Source organism: Mya arenaria, chromosome 10, assembly GCF_026914265.1.
Source record: "Mya arenaria isolate MELC-2E11 chromosome 10, ASM2691426v1".
NCBI lineage: Eukaryota > Metazoa > Mollusca > Bivalvia > Myida > Myidae > Mya > Mya arenaria.
Window position 1 is genome coordinate 37,028,007 of NC_069131.1, and position 18,802 is coordinate 37,046,808.

Genomic DNA, 18,802 nt, shown 5'->3' on the forward strand with positions numbered 1-18,802 from the left:
TTTTTCCGAATTTATCATAAAAAACAACAGTAGTGTTGGAACACTGTAGAACGGAAACGACCATTGTTTAATTATAATAATATCTTAAATACTTTTGAATTCGATACGTATAAACAACACAATATAGACAATTGTATAAAAGATGGAATTTATGTTTGCAATTACAATTAAGGTCTAAATAATTATGTATTTTTTTACAAAAAAAAAACAACAATAAAAAAACAAAAGCATCAGTTTTTGATTTATAACACAGTAACTTTTCTAGCTGAACTCCGGAGTCATCTTACCAACTGGCATTTGACTGTCAAAAACACCTGTGCACAGTCGAGTTCGCCTCGAAAAAAACACAGTTGACAAAAACAAATGGCTAATTGTTTGCCACATACTAGAACGACCGCCTAGGGAAAGCATAAGGCGACATCTGTCTCAAGGCTGTCTCATCTGTCGTAATACATGAACATATGAAAACATATAAAAACTCCGTCATAACAAGAATACCACAGTACTAACTTTGTTTTTACTGCAATAGCGTGTATATTTCTAGTCAAACACCGACCCCTATTACACTAAAAAGAGAAGATGAACACTGTAACTTACTGCGCTCTCGCCGCCGTATGCTTGACTTACGCAACGACACAGGGAGTTCCAGGCGGGGCGTCACCGATTGGCACAGATGACGTTGAGGTGCAGGCCGCCGCTGCTTTTGCAATTGGGGAACTGGGTTCGGAGTATTTCTTAGTAAAACTGACTAAGGCCTCCCGCCAGGTATGTTGAAACATATTAGGTAGTGCTGCTTAAGCTTGTGCAGAAATAGCTTACCATTCATCTTATGTCGTCATTTTAAACACAAATTAGTACAACTTTACTGCGACAAACTGTGAATACAGTTTCAAAATATACTATGGAAGTATGGGTTAGAACGATTTTTCATACCCGAAGGTGACAAGTTGTGTTTATGGTTTAATAGTAGGTAGTGTTGTTGGAGCTCGTACGCCCAACATAGAACATGTGTATCTATTTGTATTCTTAAATCATTTTCTTTTTTGGAAATGTTTCTCTTATATTGACATACAACGAAAGCTTTTGGTTAGATTTAACGATAAATCACTGAATCAAACATTTATTCTCTATATCTATATCTTAACGTTTTACAGTCTTTCAAATGCTGCATGTCAACGATATCGTAATCTCTGATAATTTCTTAGTTTTTTTCGGATTCATTGTTTGGAAAGTTTCGTCAGATTTAAATTGTTGTGTATGAAAAAAGTTATGTTGAGTTTCTATTGCTAAGAACTCTTTAAAACACCTGGCCCGAATTTCTCGAAACTTTTTAAGTCCCTTATAAAGGATTAAGCTAATCTCACTATTTTTGTTTTTCTATAAAATGTGTTATATTTTCTTCTTCAAGAATTTGTAGAAATTATGTAGGAATAATCTGTATGATTATCAGAATAAACCATTTTTCATTTATCAAAATCCATTTTCAGTATGTATTTTGGCTAATTGAAATAAGCGACTTAAGCCTGTTAAGCTTGAGAAGTTTCGAGAAATTGGGGCCTGACGTTTAAACAATAGTTTTTATCTAGTGTTTGTGCAAACAAAATCAATCAAACTATGAAGATACCAGATCCACATATTTCATACCTGAAGTCTGATGGTCTTAGACATTATATACACTCATTATTGAAAGTTGGCAAATACACTCATATATGATAAAAATTGTCAAGTGCTGGATACAATATATTTCAACGATGACAAATAAATCTGCAGGTTGTTGCGGGCTCCAAACACATCTTGGAGGCTAACGTTCGTCGAGACATGGCAGACGGAGTGAGTAACAGTTTTAATACAAATTGGATGTTTAAATGTTTATTTCTTATATGTACTCCGATTTGTTACATACATATCTAAAACTTTTGTTGTATGATGAATATGTATATATTTACTTATAAATAGGGCATTGGAAATGGTTCTTAAAAGAAAAAAGATACGCTTAATATGATAAAATGTTCAATGTTTTGAATGAGCTGCGCTTCTTTATGTTACGCTATAGATCAACACCTTAAATGTTATTGAACGGAAAAAACAAAACACTTCAGCTAATTTAACCATCATATTTCTGGATACACTTTTGGAAAGTGTTTTTTGTATGATTTATTTCAATTTGATAGACGTAAGAGTTCTTTTGTTAAGTTCCTATGTTCCATTTGCCTGTCTTTGAAAAACGTCATAAACATTTACTAGATAGTCGCTTAGGGAGAATCACAGCCAGTTTCACGGGCATAACCTTAGTCTTGCAACATTTATACCAATTTACATTGGAATATCTTTTATGGGTATATGGGTTTTTAATTGTAGCCTATGTTAAAATCAATCGAGCGTCGAGGAAAACTATGACAACGAAGCCAATGATCACATTACATCGATTTTTTTATTTACTTCAGCTTTTTACATTGCTTAGCTTTATTTGCATGATGTTCCCAAGAAATCGTGCAGTCATTTATGTTGCCTGCTCTAGATTTTTTATTAGTGTTTTTCCGTCAACCTGGTGCATGACAATGATGCCTTTAAATCGACATACAATATACATTTTTTCTCATCACTTTTCATGTCTTTTTCTATTGATTATTTTAGGGCAAAACTATATATTTTCTAAACAGCAGCAAAAAGGATTGTCCAAATTAAATCATGTTTTTTTTTTTATTTAAATATTTGTCTTAATGAACTATTATTTTTTGCAACGCTACGGAGAATTTTCAAATAAATATTGAAATTGATACACCAATTATCATTCAAATGACATAATGCAAAACTTCATACATAACTTCATTCTTAAACATTTGTCATTAAAAAAGCGTTTTATCATTCACTAACTTTCCGTAGTTTTTGAATATGATAGTGATTTACAATTTCAAAAATATTGAGCCATGAGAAACCAAAATCAGGTTTCGGCCAATTTTAATAACATTTCAAAGCACACAATTTCATTTCAATTCACTTGATACAACCAGTGAACATTTTGTGCAAAAATGACCTTATGATTATTTGTTTCATTTCAGTCCAAGAAGTTCTATACTTGTACACTGGAGACAGTGACGGCGGAATGGAAGAACTACAAGGAGTTGACCAAGATGTGTTGCGACCTGACCACAATAACCCCAGCCTAGCTCGTCGTTTCCAGGAAATAATGAACAAAGGGAATTCGCTAAAGTTACATCAAACATCAATAAAAAGAGACAATTAATATTTACCATTGTTTCTTTTGAATCAGATGTAAATAAATACCTTTGTATTTCAGAAAAATTAACTCATAATGATTTTGAAACGAATAAATAAAAATCAACAACTAGATAATTAAATTGCCTTTGTTATTTCTGCCAGTCATGCTCTGAGGTATTTTAATATCTGCATTTTATTGAAAAATCATGCTTTAACATAGCATTATCGGGTATATTACATTCAAACGAAAGTATGATTCAAATAAAACCGTACTCGATAAGTTTACGTTACAAACACTTCAATGTCGAATAGGTTCGTTTTCGATTAATATTTATGCGAAAAGCTACAGAAACAAGCTCAGTAGCAAAAACATAAACCCGGTTTAATAGCACTGGGTAAACGCCAAAGACATAGAACATAACATTACAAACAAGAAACATGGAAGAACAGCACAAAAAAAACTAGGTAGGTTTATCAAGGATTGTTAGGTACCGCCTTGGAACGGTCAGTAAAATGTAAATTTACTGGGGATTTAAACCAGTTTAAGTGCACACACCTCACTCGTATCCCAACAATCCCAAATAAAGATAATAATAACAATAATAATGTAGTTTATCCGACAAATTACTGTGGCTTAATAATGAGTGAAATGCAGAGCCGATTGTTTCAGAATTCATAAATACAGCATTGTGTTGCTTTCCCGAGGTAAATAACAACACACCATATACGAAAAACGACAAGAAAAATAGTGTAGTGTTTCCGTAATCTGATCCAATTAGACACCACAATATCAAATGTTTGTATATCGTTTAAAGTTTACAACCATCATACGAATTCATTTTTTACACTCTTTTAACATCTCGATGGTTGTGTGTTTCAATAAAATTAGTGTATTTAGTATTTTAATATCATTCAATGAAATGTTGGTAATGAAAACTGTCTGATTTGATTTCCATTTTTTTAATATCAGCTTTATTAATGAAAACTATATTTTGTAAGGATGTGTTAACTAACAAACAACTCCATGCCTCCGCGTCAAGCACGTCACTATTTTTCAATAAAAAATACCGGAATGACGTTGGTTTTAAACCTCATTGTAGATTGATTTTCATATTTTTAAACATTTTCGATTTGCCTTGAACTACTTTTTGCATTATTGCGCGGAATTAAATTTTGCATATTTATTCAAATGTCGACAACGGATGAATAAAAGGACTATTTTAAACATCAGAATATAAAACAACCACAATTGTGAAACGTCATCTAAAATCAAGTCGTCATGTACCGTGTTAAAGTATTGACGTTCAGTACTTGAAGTTTACTGATAAAATCGTGAACATTTGGTTAAAACGTTATTGTCTTTAATCTAATGTAGGTATCTTTTAGCTTAAAGATTAAACAATGATCTTATTGATACTATTGTGACCAGAAGAGGTTGCCCGTCCCAAACATCCACGAGAACAATTAAAAAGCTTTAGAATCAAACAGATATTAATAACGGCCTCGTTTTTTCGGATACTTATAAAAACAAATACCTATGAAACGTTGATATTAGGTCTTTAATCTGTGTCTCAATAGTATGCAGGGAATACTATACATCAGACACTTAATAATAAGATTTTTGAGGTGGGCCCGAGTATGCCAAGCATACTGAAAAGTTTATATTCAAATGTGAAGAATAATTCGTTTATTGCGTATAAATATAAAATTATAATCTATCTGTTTGCAATGCTCATTCACTATATATACATTCGAATGAAAATGTATCTCTATAGTCATTTTTTTTTCTTCTTTTTCAAATTTAATTCAACACATTCACATTTATGCAAAAATCTACAGAAACAAGCTCAGTAACAAAAAGTTCAAACATAAACCCGGTTAAGTGGCTCTGGGTAAACGCCAAAGACATAAAACATAAACTCACAAATAAGAAACATAGAAGAACAGCACAAAACTCCACCATCAGCATATGTATTCATACTACATATAAAAATAGGTATGTGTATCAAAAATTGTTAGGTACCGCCTTGGAACGGTCAGTAAAATGTAAAATTACTAGGGGTTTAAACCAGTTTATGTGCACAAACCTCACCCTTATCACAGCAATCCTTAATAAAGATAAAACGCAAAAGGTAAATCTTATTAAAGTATGCATTAACTTGAGGAAACTTATCAATAAAACAAATAATAATAAACGTATAGGTAAACCCCAAGTACGTCTATGATTAGAGATCCCAACTCCATCTGCAGACGGAGGGATACAATTCAGAGCACCTAATGCAAAAACTTTTCAAAGATACGATGCAGTCATTGTTTGAAACTATAAACATCCCACACAGTCTGCCTTATCAAATAAAATGTTTAAAACTGTGTGATCATAGAGTTTCATAATAAAAAGCATCATTGTACTAAAACTGGGAACAAATAAGGAAAACCTTATTAAACATAAAAGCGACATGTATTAGCTAATATTTTCTTCCAAATGATTTGTAAATGTAAAACATTTGAAGAAAATGAAGTCACATGCCAAAACACTCCGAGTCAGCCAAAAACGTGTTCGCCAAATACGGTTTTAAAGATAACGTGAATTAGCAAACTCTTCATAAAAAAAATCAAAAGACTGAAAGCTTAGTTATGAAAGGATGCTATATTCAACCCTATATTTTGTTTCAGGTATTCATCCTCAAAAACCAGTAGGCAAATGCTCTTCAAAGTATTGCCTTTATATCCACGGTTTAAATAAAATCCAAGCTATTCATTAGGTCTATCTGCCCAACTACCTGCTGGAAACATTTTAATTTTACGAATTTTCTTTAAAACATCACCATAAAAATCGGGATGAGCAATACTATTAGCAATTAGCGATTTAAGACTACTATTGTACTTTGATATGAGATTCTAATGACCATTAACAAATTTTGAGAAAGTTTTCCTTAATTTATAATATCTGAAATCTTATCAACTGTGGAATAAAAACTAGGAACATCACCATCTAAAGAAGGGTAATTAACTATTTTAAAATTAAAATCATCACGTTTATCATAAAGATTGATACTCAATATATCTTTCTTTACTTCGAGTTGCAGATCTAAATAGGATGCTTTTAAAACGGATGTATTAGATTTATTAAGTTGCAATTTTGAAGGGTATATCAAATGAATGTTATCTGTAAACACAGGATTATCTAAACTTAGAATATCGTCAATATGTCTAAAAGTGCTATTGAATTTATCAACAAGAACTAGATCTCCAGACTTAGATAATTTCAACATATATTCACTTTCATAGCAGTATAAAAAGAGGTCTGCAAGTAAAGGTGCATAATTGGCACCCATTGGAATTCCAATCGTTTGCTTATATAAACATTTATCGAATTTTAGAAAGAATTATTCAGTACAAAATTAAAAAAAAAACTTCAATGACATCTGTGCATGTCCAATAGATATATTTATCTGAGCGATCATTAGTAAAAAAAGCTTTTTTAGCATTAACTGCCATGTAAGTAGTTTTCTCCCTCGCAAAAGTTTTTTCGATAAGAGGAGTCAATTTATTTTTAACTAAAGATTGTGCAATAGATGTATAGAGCGTTGAAAAGTCATAAGTATTAAGCACTGAGGTCTTATACCGTCTATTTTCAAAATCATTAACTAAATCTAAAGAATTATTGATAGACCAAAAGAGATTAATTCTAGAATTCTCATTACTACAGTATTTTTTCACATGGAACTTTAAAGCAGTTAAGCAGGATGTTAATATAATTGAGACTTGTTTAGTAGAATAAGAAATGGAATTAACAATAAATTGTGATTTATACGGATTTTTATGCATTTTAGGCAACCAGTGTATTGTAGGAATGTTTTTATGATCATCATTCAAAAGAACTTGAAATTTAGCATTAGAATCAATATGATTTTTAATAACACTTTCTTCATCGAGCTGGCTAGAAATGTACGTTCTAGAAGATTGTAACTCTTCAATAATAGTATTTACATAATATAAACGTCAAACTATGATTACATTATTACTTGCTTTATCAGCTGGTACAAATACATTTTTTTATGTAGCTAAAACATCAATGTTATAACACATGAAATACACTAAATCATTATATGATGCCAAAATATTCGGCAAAACTATTCAAACATCTGTTTGTGACTTTATGCTTTTTATACGCCCATCTTACGATGGCCGTATTATGGGAACACCAAACTTCATGAAAGTGTTTGTTGGTGAAATATCTAGGTCAAGTTCGATAACCAGCCAAATCTCTCTAGGCACTCCAGAGTTATGGCCCCCTGAATTTGTCAAAATTGGGCGGGCGGCGGGCGGGCGGGCGGTTCCACAATGTTGTCCGCTCTCTAACTTGAACATTTCTCATCCAATTTCCACCAAACTTCATGAAAGTGCTTGTTGGTGAAATATCTAGGTCAAGTTCGATAACAGCCAAATCGCTTTAGGCACTCCAGAGTTATGGCCCCCTGAATTTGTCAAAATTGGCCATTTTAGCTTTGTCCGCTCTCTAATCATTTGCTTCTTGAAAAGCTTGCTTCTCAAAGGGCCAATGTGACAGTAAGTTGTCTTAGAATCCAAGAAATTATTGATGGGCGTATTTTGTGAGTGTCACTCTTGTTATAGTATGAGAATAGAATGAAAAAATCATTTTTAAAGATATGCATAATATCGACATGTTCTCGTCTATTATCGCTGATGAAATATGCTTTATATATACTATAACCTAGAGTGGCAAATATTAGGTTTAAATAAAAATATTCAGGATTAGTAATATAATATCCAAGTACAATACATTCAATATTTCTTATATTCTTTTTTACTCCGTATTTTGAAAAGGCATTTGAAATGGTCTGTCAAACAGTGTTTACTGCTAAACAATCTATGAAAACATGTTCATATGTCTCACATGTGTTGCAAATATTGCAGTTTGGTGAGTTAATCATACCCCATTTGTGCTTTATAACGTTGCACGGAAACATGTTGTTTAAAACTTTATATTTGAATTGTATTATTCTGTTGTCTGGTATGGCATAGATAGTTTTATAAAATAAAATCCAAGCTATTTGTTTATCAAAGTAATGTTTTCAAAAGCGATGGACATGAGGTTTGATAACCTTGTCTTTAATCAAATACGAATATATATCCTTGTTTGTCATTTGTATAAGTGATTTATTATTGATAGTAATATTTTTATTTATTGACACTCTTGATTATATTTATATTTCGCTAGAGGTTATCCGTGACCAATTTTTTGGGAAAACATGTTTTAAAATATTTATTTATGATATCCAATTTTGCCTATAGCGTAATTTATGATATATTTTTCCCCACCGATTTCACCGTCTTCATTTAGTATATCATTTACATAATATATGTCAGAATTAATCCAGTTAAAATGAGTGATTTGTTGTGAAATTTAGTAAATTTGTTGCCCCAAAGAACTTGGTTCCTGATGTCATAACTTTTTGGAGATTCGGGTTTAACATTTTTTAGCCTTATCCAAAGATTAATTAGATCTCTATAAAAGGCAGATAAGTAACTGGTTGCAATGCTTTTAGGACTATCTAAATTCATAGAAAAAACTAGAAAATCCTTACCAAAGTTTTGCATCATATAATTAGGTATAACTTTCCAATGAGCTTTTTCTTTTGAAATTAAAGATTTCACCCATTTTATTTTATTGAGTGAATGTAAGATTCAAAATCTATCATATTTAAACCACCTTTCATTTTTGCAGCAATAAGGGTCGTTTTATGTTTTCATTTTTGTTATCCCACAAAAAGCTAAATATGATTTTGTTTAATAGTTTTATCACATGATTCGGAACGACCATTGCACGAAAGACATACGTGAATTTTGGAATTAGTAGCGTTTTTATAAATTGTATTTTTCCATGAAACGTTAATTTTCTTTTTGACCAACTTTGTACTATCTCTTTGCATTTTCCTACTTTAGAATCCAAATTTAAAGGTTCGCACTCTCTCGAGTTGAGACCAAAATAAAAAATCCCAAGTGCTTTAATTGGTTTATTTGACTAGTTGATATTCCAAGGTTTTATACAATACTCCTGGGCTTTTCTTATCCACATACCTTCCGTTTTAGTGTTATTTAACCTTGGTCCGGAATTTTTTTTCATATTCTTCAATTATTTGTAACGCGTTTTCAATATCATGTACAGAGTTTACAAAAAGAGTCGTGTCATCAGCTAACTGAGATCTCTTGAGTGGAACTGTAATATTGTCTACTGTGACCTCAATACCTTTTACAATGCAACTAGATCTAATTCTAAGGGCCATAATTTCTGCAGCTAGAATAAAAAGTATTGAAGAAAGTGGATATCCCTGACGTATACCTCTTTCAGGGAATACCGGATTTGATTTCCATCCATTATTGAAAATATGAAAAAAGCAATTTTTGTACCATGTTTGGATCCAAGTGATAAAGTTACGTCAGACAGCTTGCTGCAGTGAATACAATTTCGCAATAAACTCAGAACTAAGTTTGATATGACGTATGTAATAGTTTAAATCTTCAGTAGACTCTTTTACCATTGGACTCCAGTTCCAATGACAGTTCCTAAGCGGTTATTCAATCATATATCGATAAAGCTATTTTGATGCGTGTCGGGTCTGTTCGTGGTGTTTGTAAGTGTGTCTCTCGTTCGGCGTTGTTTGGAATCTTATCTTGTGCATGTAAACAGGGTCTATATGTTAACTACTGGGCATGCCCATGTTTTATTTATTGTATTAATGTTTCGTTATCAGTAATGAGTAAGAATGCATTAACAGTATAACAATGAATTGAAGCTATATCATTAGTTTTAATTGTCTTATGTCAACAATGAAATTGGTAGTCTAGTAGAGTTTAAGAGTCAACAAGAGACATATATATGGGAAAGTCCCAATACAATTACAAATTCGGGGTTAGTAAATTACTATAAAGATGGGGTCTAAAAATGATATATGTTAAACTATTGTAACAGTTTTAATCTCTCTTGGATTAGAAAAATTATAAATAGTCAATACTGTTTTTATATATAGGTTTAATGTATGTAAGACTTTAATTTAAGCAAATTGATTGCTGAATGTTCAATAAAGAAATTAAATTAAAAAGACAACAATATTTGAATCGAAGTATTAAGAGTTTGTTTTGTAGGTTATGTTGAAAGTTTATCAACTGATGCAATTGAAGATGTACTTGATACTCCATTGCTTTTGTTTCATAATATAAAGACTGGAACTAAAGGGAAGACTTTATAAAAATAGTAAACATTCTACTAGAGACATTGGTTATGAAACAGATACATTGGTAACAAAGAGAGCCTAAGAAAATAATACAAGGACAAATATTAACTATTTATCTGATGATGGTTTAATAAGACTTGTTAGGAACTACACAACCAAGTGTAAACTTTAATTAAATGACAATGATAGGACTTAAAACCCAATCATTTCATGCTGTATTGAGAGTAACACTGCTTGAAAGCAATGGACGTAAAACATGTTTCAAAGTACTTTTAAATAATAATGAGACTCCAAATTGTCATGCTTAAATGAAACAATTTATTACAGGATGTTGACATGGAAGAAGATTGGTGGATTGATATTAAGGATACTTAGTCAGGATACTTATATACAATGGTTCCAAACATGGATTATACATAGTATTTTAGCTAAATTCTGAATACTGTTTAAAATGAATATTGTAAATCACAGATTATGAACATTTTGTTTGTTAGATGAGGACATTTTGGTGCGTCTATTTTGGAATCGTAATGTTATTCAAACATTATTAAACAGTGTTAAAATGTTTTATCTACTCGAAAATTATCTTTCCCATATGACTGTAAGACATTTAGGTTGGGATCCACTTTTGAAAATACTGATTTATACAATATACATTATAATGAAATCAAGAATAACATTTATCTTTGTAGAAGGAAAAAACAACTATTTTGATTGATATCAATGTAGCTAAAAATTAGGTTGGAATATTTCAAAGGCATGTATTAAAGTTAACGCAATCTTTGTAAAAGGAAAACAAATCAGACTTTTGTTTGATAACATAACATAACATAAAGTTGATTCTGATGTAAGCATGTACAGCTTATTATAAATTACAGATTTGTTTCAAACATACCTGTACGTAAATGGTACACAGTCAAACAATAACATAAATAATGATACAAACACAGAAAGCAAACCAATATGTGAATTTTGACACGAGAGTGTATAATACAAATTTAACATACCACACAGGAATGTTGATTGCAGAGTTTCTTACTTTATTTGCCTTTATTAAATAAGATGCTTTTTTTGTGTAGAATGTGTTTTTTTCGTTGTGTTCAGCATGTTTACAAATTTGAACATATTCGGTCTTCTCCGATAATACAAAGGAATATATTATTCACGAATTTCCCTATATCTTGAACAAATAAGAACAAAATGGTCTCACTATGTCATTATTTCAACAAATAATGCACTTTCGATAACTTCTTGCAATGTTCGTATATCGTCCTTGTTCTACGAATAGTTTGTGTGAAGATAATCTAAGTTAACATAACAAAGTTTACATAACTCTTGTCGATGTTTCGCCATTGCCTAATGTTGAGGTTCTTTAATCTGAGTTTAAACTGTTCGATGTAAAGCAGCACATTGACCACAGAGTCTCTGAATGTCCACACATCACAAAATCCAGTCAATTGTAACATCTCCTTAACATTTCACATCCAATTATATTTGCCTTGATCACATCTAAGTAGCAAAGATAGACATAGTGTACATTATATGGTTAGAAGTAACAATTCATAAGTTTAAACCAATATTTTACAATTCTGACTTTCCCGATAACAAAAAAGAGATACGTCCCGTTCCACCGTATAAAGCTAGGTTATTTGTGGTCATTTACACATTAAGTGTCTTTTTTTTAGGAATTTACGATGCAGTCTCTCTAGGCTATCTTCCGTAGAAAATCCCCACAAATCTGCACAATAATAAAGGATCGAGGAACCATAAGAATCAAATAAATCAAATGTGATATGTATTGGTAAATATAAGTCGATTGTCATATTCCGAAGTGACATAATTGATTTCAATGCTCTACTCGCAATATTATTGAAACCTTTGCGAAAGGACCCCAGAGCTTATAACAAACCCTAAGTAATTGTAATTGTCCACTACTTCTATGCTTTAACCGTTATACGTAAATATATTACTTTGTCGTAACTGACCATTACTTTGGTTTTGTTGATATTAACTTTTAGCTTTCATTGTTCACAGTGCCGATGTAACATGTCAATATGACTTCGTTATCCTTCTGCGGCCGTTTCGCTTAATAAAAAAATAATCGTTGGCAAACATTATCAAGAACATAAACAGCTGGTCTAGCGTTAATCCTGAGTTCAAATTATCGTGTAACATTGTCTCAATGTCATTCACGAATAGGTTAAACGATATCGTCGAATTGACCTCCCCTTGAAATAAGCCGATGCCATTCTCAAAAAAGTCTGATAGCCTGTTCGTATGTTTAACACACGACTTAACATAATTATACATTGAACTAAGATTTTTTAGTTTCCCTTCTTTATTTAGTTTAAACCATAGGCCACTTTTATAGATCCGGTCACAACACATAGAATGGTCTATGCAAGCATCGTATACCTTTCTCTTTTCATCTTGATACATTTCAACGAAGATCGCATCAGTAGTTAGCTTTAAAATCAAATCGTGCGTCCGTTAGCTTCTCATATTTCAATGCCAACCTTTAAGTCTGTTGATTAAAACATTTGTAAACATCTTTCTGAAACAGCTAATTGGTGTCACGCCCCTATAGTTATTCACATCATCTGAGGGTGGTTTCTTAAGTACTGGTACAATATTTCCCATTTGACCATACATTTGGAAATGTTCCAGAGTCAAATATCCTATTAAACAATATCTGCAGCGGCCAGGATAATTGCTCGGCACATTCGATAAAATGTTCCTTAAAACAGTCTCTATACCGATCGATTTATTCCTTTTTAAATGTTTGATGCCGTTTCGAATGTCACGTTCTGTAAATCGTGAGTCTAGTTTACTATACATAGTCTCATATGTGTCTTGTTGCCCGTCAAATGTTTGCAGGAATGCTTCAATGCCCTCGTTGTTTTCAGCATTTAAATTGTCGGAAAGATGTCAGAAATGCTCAAAAAGGTATCTAGAGAAATGTTTGGATTCGTTTCAAATTTGTTCTTAAATTTCTTCCAGAAAACTCGTGTTTGGGAATACCATAGGTCGTGCATTGATATAAAGGTAGCTCAAAATTGGGTTGGAATATCTAAAAAGACCTGAATTAAAGAAAACGAAAATATTAACTGGTCAGTTGTAAAAATGTTTATTCAGACCATATGAGGTAAAACAGGTTGAATATAGTGTGTATATAATATGTATATTATAAATTCTTAATTCAGTCAACAACCCTAAGCTGTTTACAAGAACATATTATAAATATGCTGAGGTTCTTTTGTTATTTCTTAATTTATTAAGCTCTGTGTCTCATCGTGACCTCTTACAAGTTATTTAGCTTTATAAAAAAATGCAAAAAGCCATAACCAAATGCATGAAAATATTTTTTTGAAAAATACTGTTAGCTCTTAAAATATTACTTGGTTCATTTTTCGAATTAAGTCAAACTTTATATGATTTACAAATATGTAATGACCTTAAGATATTTACAAATATTCTATGCAGTAGTAACTTTAATTAAGTATTAATAGTCATAAGCTAATATCTTATCAAGCTGTTTGTAAGGTAAATTCATTGTATGTGCTCGCAGCACGCCTACCGCATTTACGGGGGTAATAAAGGTCAACACAAACAAAATCTTAGCTCTAAACACCGCGATCCGAGACAAAACCAATCAAACTATTGTTTAAATCAAATTTGTCAGCATGCAAATATGATGAAATTTAAAATACATTGAAATGTTTTAGATTTGATTCAAGTAAATGGTAAATCCAACATTTGTTCTTGGCAAAAAAATTTATTGTAATTTTAAAATACGCAATTTTGTGTTAGTGAATTCAGAGGAAGACGTGTTGAAGGGCAGATCTAGGGATTACCAAGGGGTGCATATTTTTGCGCCCCCTCCCATGGAACCGGAAAAGTGATAATGGATGTTTTGCAGTGCACCTGAAAAAGTGTCCTTTCTTAATCATTAACATAGCACTTCAGGTCATCTAACTGTCTAAGAATATTCCTCATTGGCTGATATACTGTCAACTCAAAGTCTGACACAAAGATTGTGTATCGGAATAGTGGAATTAGGCGAACCTTTTAACACCAGCAATTGTTGAAATAGTTAATGATTAAGCTTAGTACTTAATTATCTTCTTCTGCATTGCCTGAAAATGTAGGTTGTGTTCTAAATAACATTTTCTATCGCCGTTTTTGACAATATAAATCCGCTTATCGTTGCACGAGGGAATCACAGCAGATATTTTTTTTAATTTATCTGAAAAAAACCGTGTTTAAAGTCGTCGTATTTAACTAAATTACCTAATCGTGATGATACTTTAGGGATTTCTTTAAACTTTGAATGCTATTTAAGCAATATGCAGACAAATAATTACGCATCGCAGAAGGAAAAAAACACTGCATAAGCACTGTATACAAACAGCTGGGGCCAGTTATGGTTATCGAGCACTTCATTCCCGCCTTAGGTCGTATAATTCGATGCCAACAACATATGCATGCATATGCGGTATCCGAAATTACTCGCGTGGTTCTGGTAAATGCGACTTTAGATTTTTTTCATGATAAAAGGTGGATCTTTTCAAACTTCCTATTGTTGATTGCAACTCGAATCGGTTCGTTAACTGTGAAAGGTTGGCCAGGAAAAAACAAAATTCATCCAGAGTTTGAAAAGAAATATTTATATAAGTTTTAGCTTTAACATTTTCTAGGACAACAACGGTCCGTGTAACACAGACAATAGCCCCTAGCATCGGGTTAAGCGCCGCTATTTTTTTCCAAAAAAGTATTTCATCAAGGAGGATTAAAAAATCGAAAATTTATTTTATTTTATTTTATGATTTGCTTACTTTACAGACGTTCTTAAAGAAAAAAATGTGAATGTTTGTTTTCTGAATGAGTTTATTAACAACATTAAACACATTATTTAACAATATATTGAAGATATGTATATTCATGTCAGTTCTATGTATCATTTTATATGTATAGCTGTACGATTGTGTATTCTTCTAAAGAAATAAACGGACTGTGAGTAATTGCAGTTCCAAAGAGAAAAAAAATTCGAAAATGATACTATATAAACAAACATTTTATTATCATTAAGGAATAATATGTTTTACCATCGTTTAAGAATACCACATACAATTATCCTTATAAAATTTGTTTGCCAAGCATTCACATTGTTTGGATAAAATGTCAGTATAATAAGTTTAAGTTACTAATGTCTCTTGTTCAAAATAGTCGCAAAATATCAATACGTCGCAAAATAAAACGAATTATGAAAGGACTAATGTTGCACGTTATTGCTTTTTTGCACTATTTACTGTTGTTTTGGTATCGAAAATAGAGCTGTCTACGGTCTACTTGTCTATGTACATAGTTTCTTATGTTTGAATTTACATTATATTTGAGGTAATTGGCACTTCAAGTCTTCTCTTGGCAAAGCGGTTTAGATTGATAGTGAATTTGACAAATCTACACACAACGTCAGAATGACATACCCAAACGTTGTTATATTTTAATGATATTGAATCTTTCTTTTAATACATGCACAAAAATTGGCATTAAAACCTGTCCATTTGTGTTATTTTTTTATTTTCAAAACAATAAGGATGACTTGATGTTCTAAGGCTAAGTCGTTGTCGTGGCCGTTAGATGGCCGCTCATATCACACTTTGTAAACTGTTAGAAAATCCGTACATGCGTTTCAATTTATAAAGTTATATTAATACAACTTAACCCGTTTTTGAAATGATGCTCTTTAGTCAAATGTTAATGATGCAATGATTGGATCCGCTTTTGGTGCTATTGTTGTAGATGATAATGCTCGATGAAATTATGATATTGTTGTACAACACATGTCCGTCAGCTATTATTTGCTATTTTATTGGTTTGGAAAGGTTTACGCCCCTTTCATACTGTTCAAAGTACGAAAATCATCGATGATTATTTCATTAAATTATAAAATGTAAAGGATCTCTAAATGAAATATAATAGCTTAGCAACCCATGGACAGAACATTATTAATCAATTTCCACACACTTCACTTTGCAAAGCGCTTTAGAAACAACTGCATCAACTAAAGGATAAGTTTAAGTACAACCCAAGGTTAAATAGAACCAACATTGCCATAACAAGTGCATTTCTGGCAAGGACACAAGTTCAGCATTTACAAGTGTTATGGAGTACGGTCAGTGTTTTGACTGAATTTCAGAAATGTCCTAGCTAACATTGCACCAGCATCTTACACGCAGGCAGTTGAATAGGATGGATGGCCATTGATCATTCAATCCAACACATTAAACATTAATACTGTCTGCATGCTTCCTCTTACAATCCAACTTCTCAAGCGACCTTCATAACACGTAAGAATATCGCTTTGCTAATGGATGCAAATTGGCTCTTGACAAAGCCTTGCCATTAAGCTATAACAGAGTAAAATAATGATACATTGATCCGGTTACTTTCAGCAAATTCCATACCAAAAATACTATATTCTAATGTTGTTATGGTAGAAATGGAAAATGTTTACCCTAGATCGATGGATCTTCATATATACGACATTCAAAAGTGAAAACATTCCACACGGTTGGCTGGAAACTTTGGCTTCATCCAAACCTATTGTGTGTGTATGTGTGTTAAAGAAGAAATTATTCTTACATGCCGATATAATACTGTTACTTTGCAAAGTATGGTTCAGAAATATACCAGTAAGCCCGGGGGGAGATTCTATGTATTATACGTCGATTTTAAAAAGGCGTTTGATGGATTGATACACCGTAACTTGTTCACCAGTTTGCATAAAATTAGGAGTTCAGGGAAAGCTCTACCGTATATTAACGTCTATGTATTCAAATCTACGCGGTTGTGTACGAGTTGGCGGCGGCACAGTTACGCAACCCTTTATTTGTAACGTTGGCACGCGACAAGGGGACGTAACCAGTACAATAATTTTTAATCTGTATATTAATGAGTTATCTTCCTTCCTACGATCAAAGGGACATACTGGTATCTTTATTACTGAGCAAATCGCGGATATAATATGCATACTTTTTGCAGATGACGTTGCGAACTGCGCTGACACTGCCATTGAATTACAATTACAACTAAATTCAATTTCGGAATTCTGCGAAAATACTGGTATGACTATTAATCAGAGGAAAACAGAAATAATCGTGTTTAGAAATGGCGGGCCTCTGCGGTCATACGAGCATTGGTATTTTAATGGCACCCCGGTGAATGTTACATCGGTATACAAGTACATGGGACTCATATTCACGCCTAAATTATCCTGGACAAAGGCAAAATCAAAATTAGCTGCGCAAGCCCGGAAGTCAATTTATGCTATAAAGGCCTACCAGATGGCTTTTGAAAACTTTTCTCACACTGAATACTTTAAAATATTTGATTCAATGGTTAAGCCTATACTTATTTACGGTGCTGAAATATATGGTACGGAAATATCTGATATTCTTGAACAGGTACAAATTCAATATTGGGGTAAATAATTATGTTAACGATTGTGTTGCATTGGGGGAATGCGGGAGGTTTCCTCTGTGTATTAATCATCATGTAAAATGTATTAAGTACTGGTGTAAACTGCTATACATGTCCAATGAACGTTATCCAAGAAACTGCTTTATAATGCTTAAACGACATGATATTGGAAGAAAAAAATTGGGTTACATCTGTAAAGAATCTATTATTCAAATATGGTTTTGGTTTTGTTTGGCTAAGTCAGGAAGTTGGAAATGTTGGCGATTTTTTAATATCATTTAAGCAAAGGTTAGTTGATTGTAAAAGACAAAACTGGTTCGAAAATGTGGGAGACTCAACACGATGTGACCCATATAAGCATTTTAAAACTTTGTTAAATCCAGAAAAATATTTATGTATTAATCTACCATTTTATGTGAGAAAATCGTTAGCGAGATTCCGATGTTCTAGCCATAAATTGTTTATTGAGACTGATCGACATTTGGGTATCGAAAGGGAAAATAGACTGTGTAGATATTGCTTAATTAATTTTGATATCAGATGTGTAGAAGATGAATTTCATGTATTCTTTCAATGTAACAAATTCAGGCAAGAAAGGCAATTTTATATCTATAAATGGTACACGGGTAGGCAAGACTTCCATAACTTCATAAATCTTATGCAAAGTCGAAACGATGACCGAATAAAAAATATAGCATTCTTTGTAAATGTAATAATGAAACAAAAAGATAAGGAAAAATGAATGTCATTAAGGAATCACAACTCTAAAGATCTTATGCTTTGTATTGTATGTGTTGTATTATGGGCCGGAGGCCTTTCTTTACAAATAAAATTTGAATTTGATT

General features: G+C 32.1%; 1 protein-coding gene across 1 annotated transcript; it reads left to right on the forward strand.

Annotated features, from left to right (window-relative positions):
* The first annotated feature begins 531 nt into the window (after positions 1-531).
* LOC128205031 (cystatin-like) lies at positions 532-3,338 on the forward strand. Its single transcript, XM_052906424.1, has 3 exons — positions 532-765; positions 1,771-1,830; positions 3,060-3,338. The coding sequence occupies exons 1-3, from the start codon at positions 580-582 to the stop codon at positions 3,165-3,167; spliced, it is 354 nt and encodes a 117-aa protein (XP_052762384.1). The 5' UTR covers positions 532-579; the 3' UTR covers positions 3,168-3,338.
* The last annotated feature ends 15,464 nt before the right edge of the window (positions 3,339-18,802 follow it).

What these genes read in the sequence shown, in the direction of transcription:
- LOC128205031 (XM_052906424.1), top strand. Translation starts at nt 580, where the DNA reads ATGAACACTGTAACTTACTGCGCTCTCGCCGCCGTATGCTTGACTTAC. An exon ending in TGACTAAGGCCTCCCGCCAG is followed by an intron (nt 766 to 1,770) that starts GTATGTTGAAAC and finishes ATAAATCTGCAG; the next exon opens with GTTGTTGCGGGCTCCAAACA. An exon ending in GTCGAGACATGGCAGACGGA is followed by an intron (nt 1,831 to 3,059) that starts GTGAGTAACAGT and finishes GTTTCATTTCAG; the next exon opens with TCCAAGAAGTTCTATACTTG.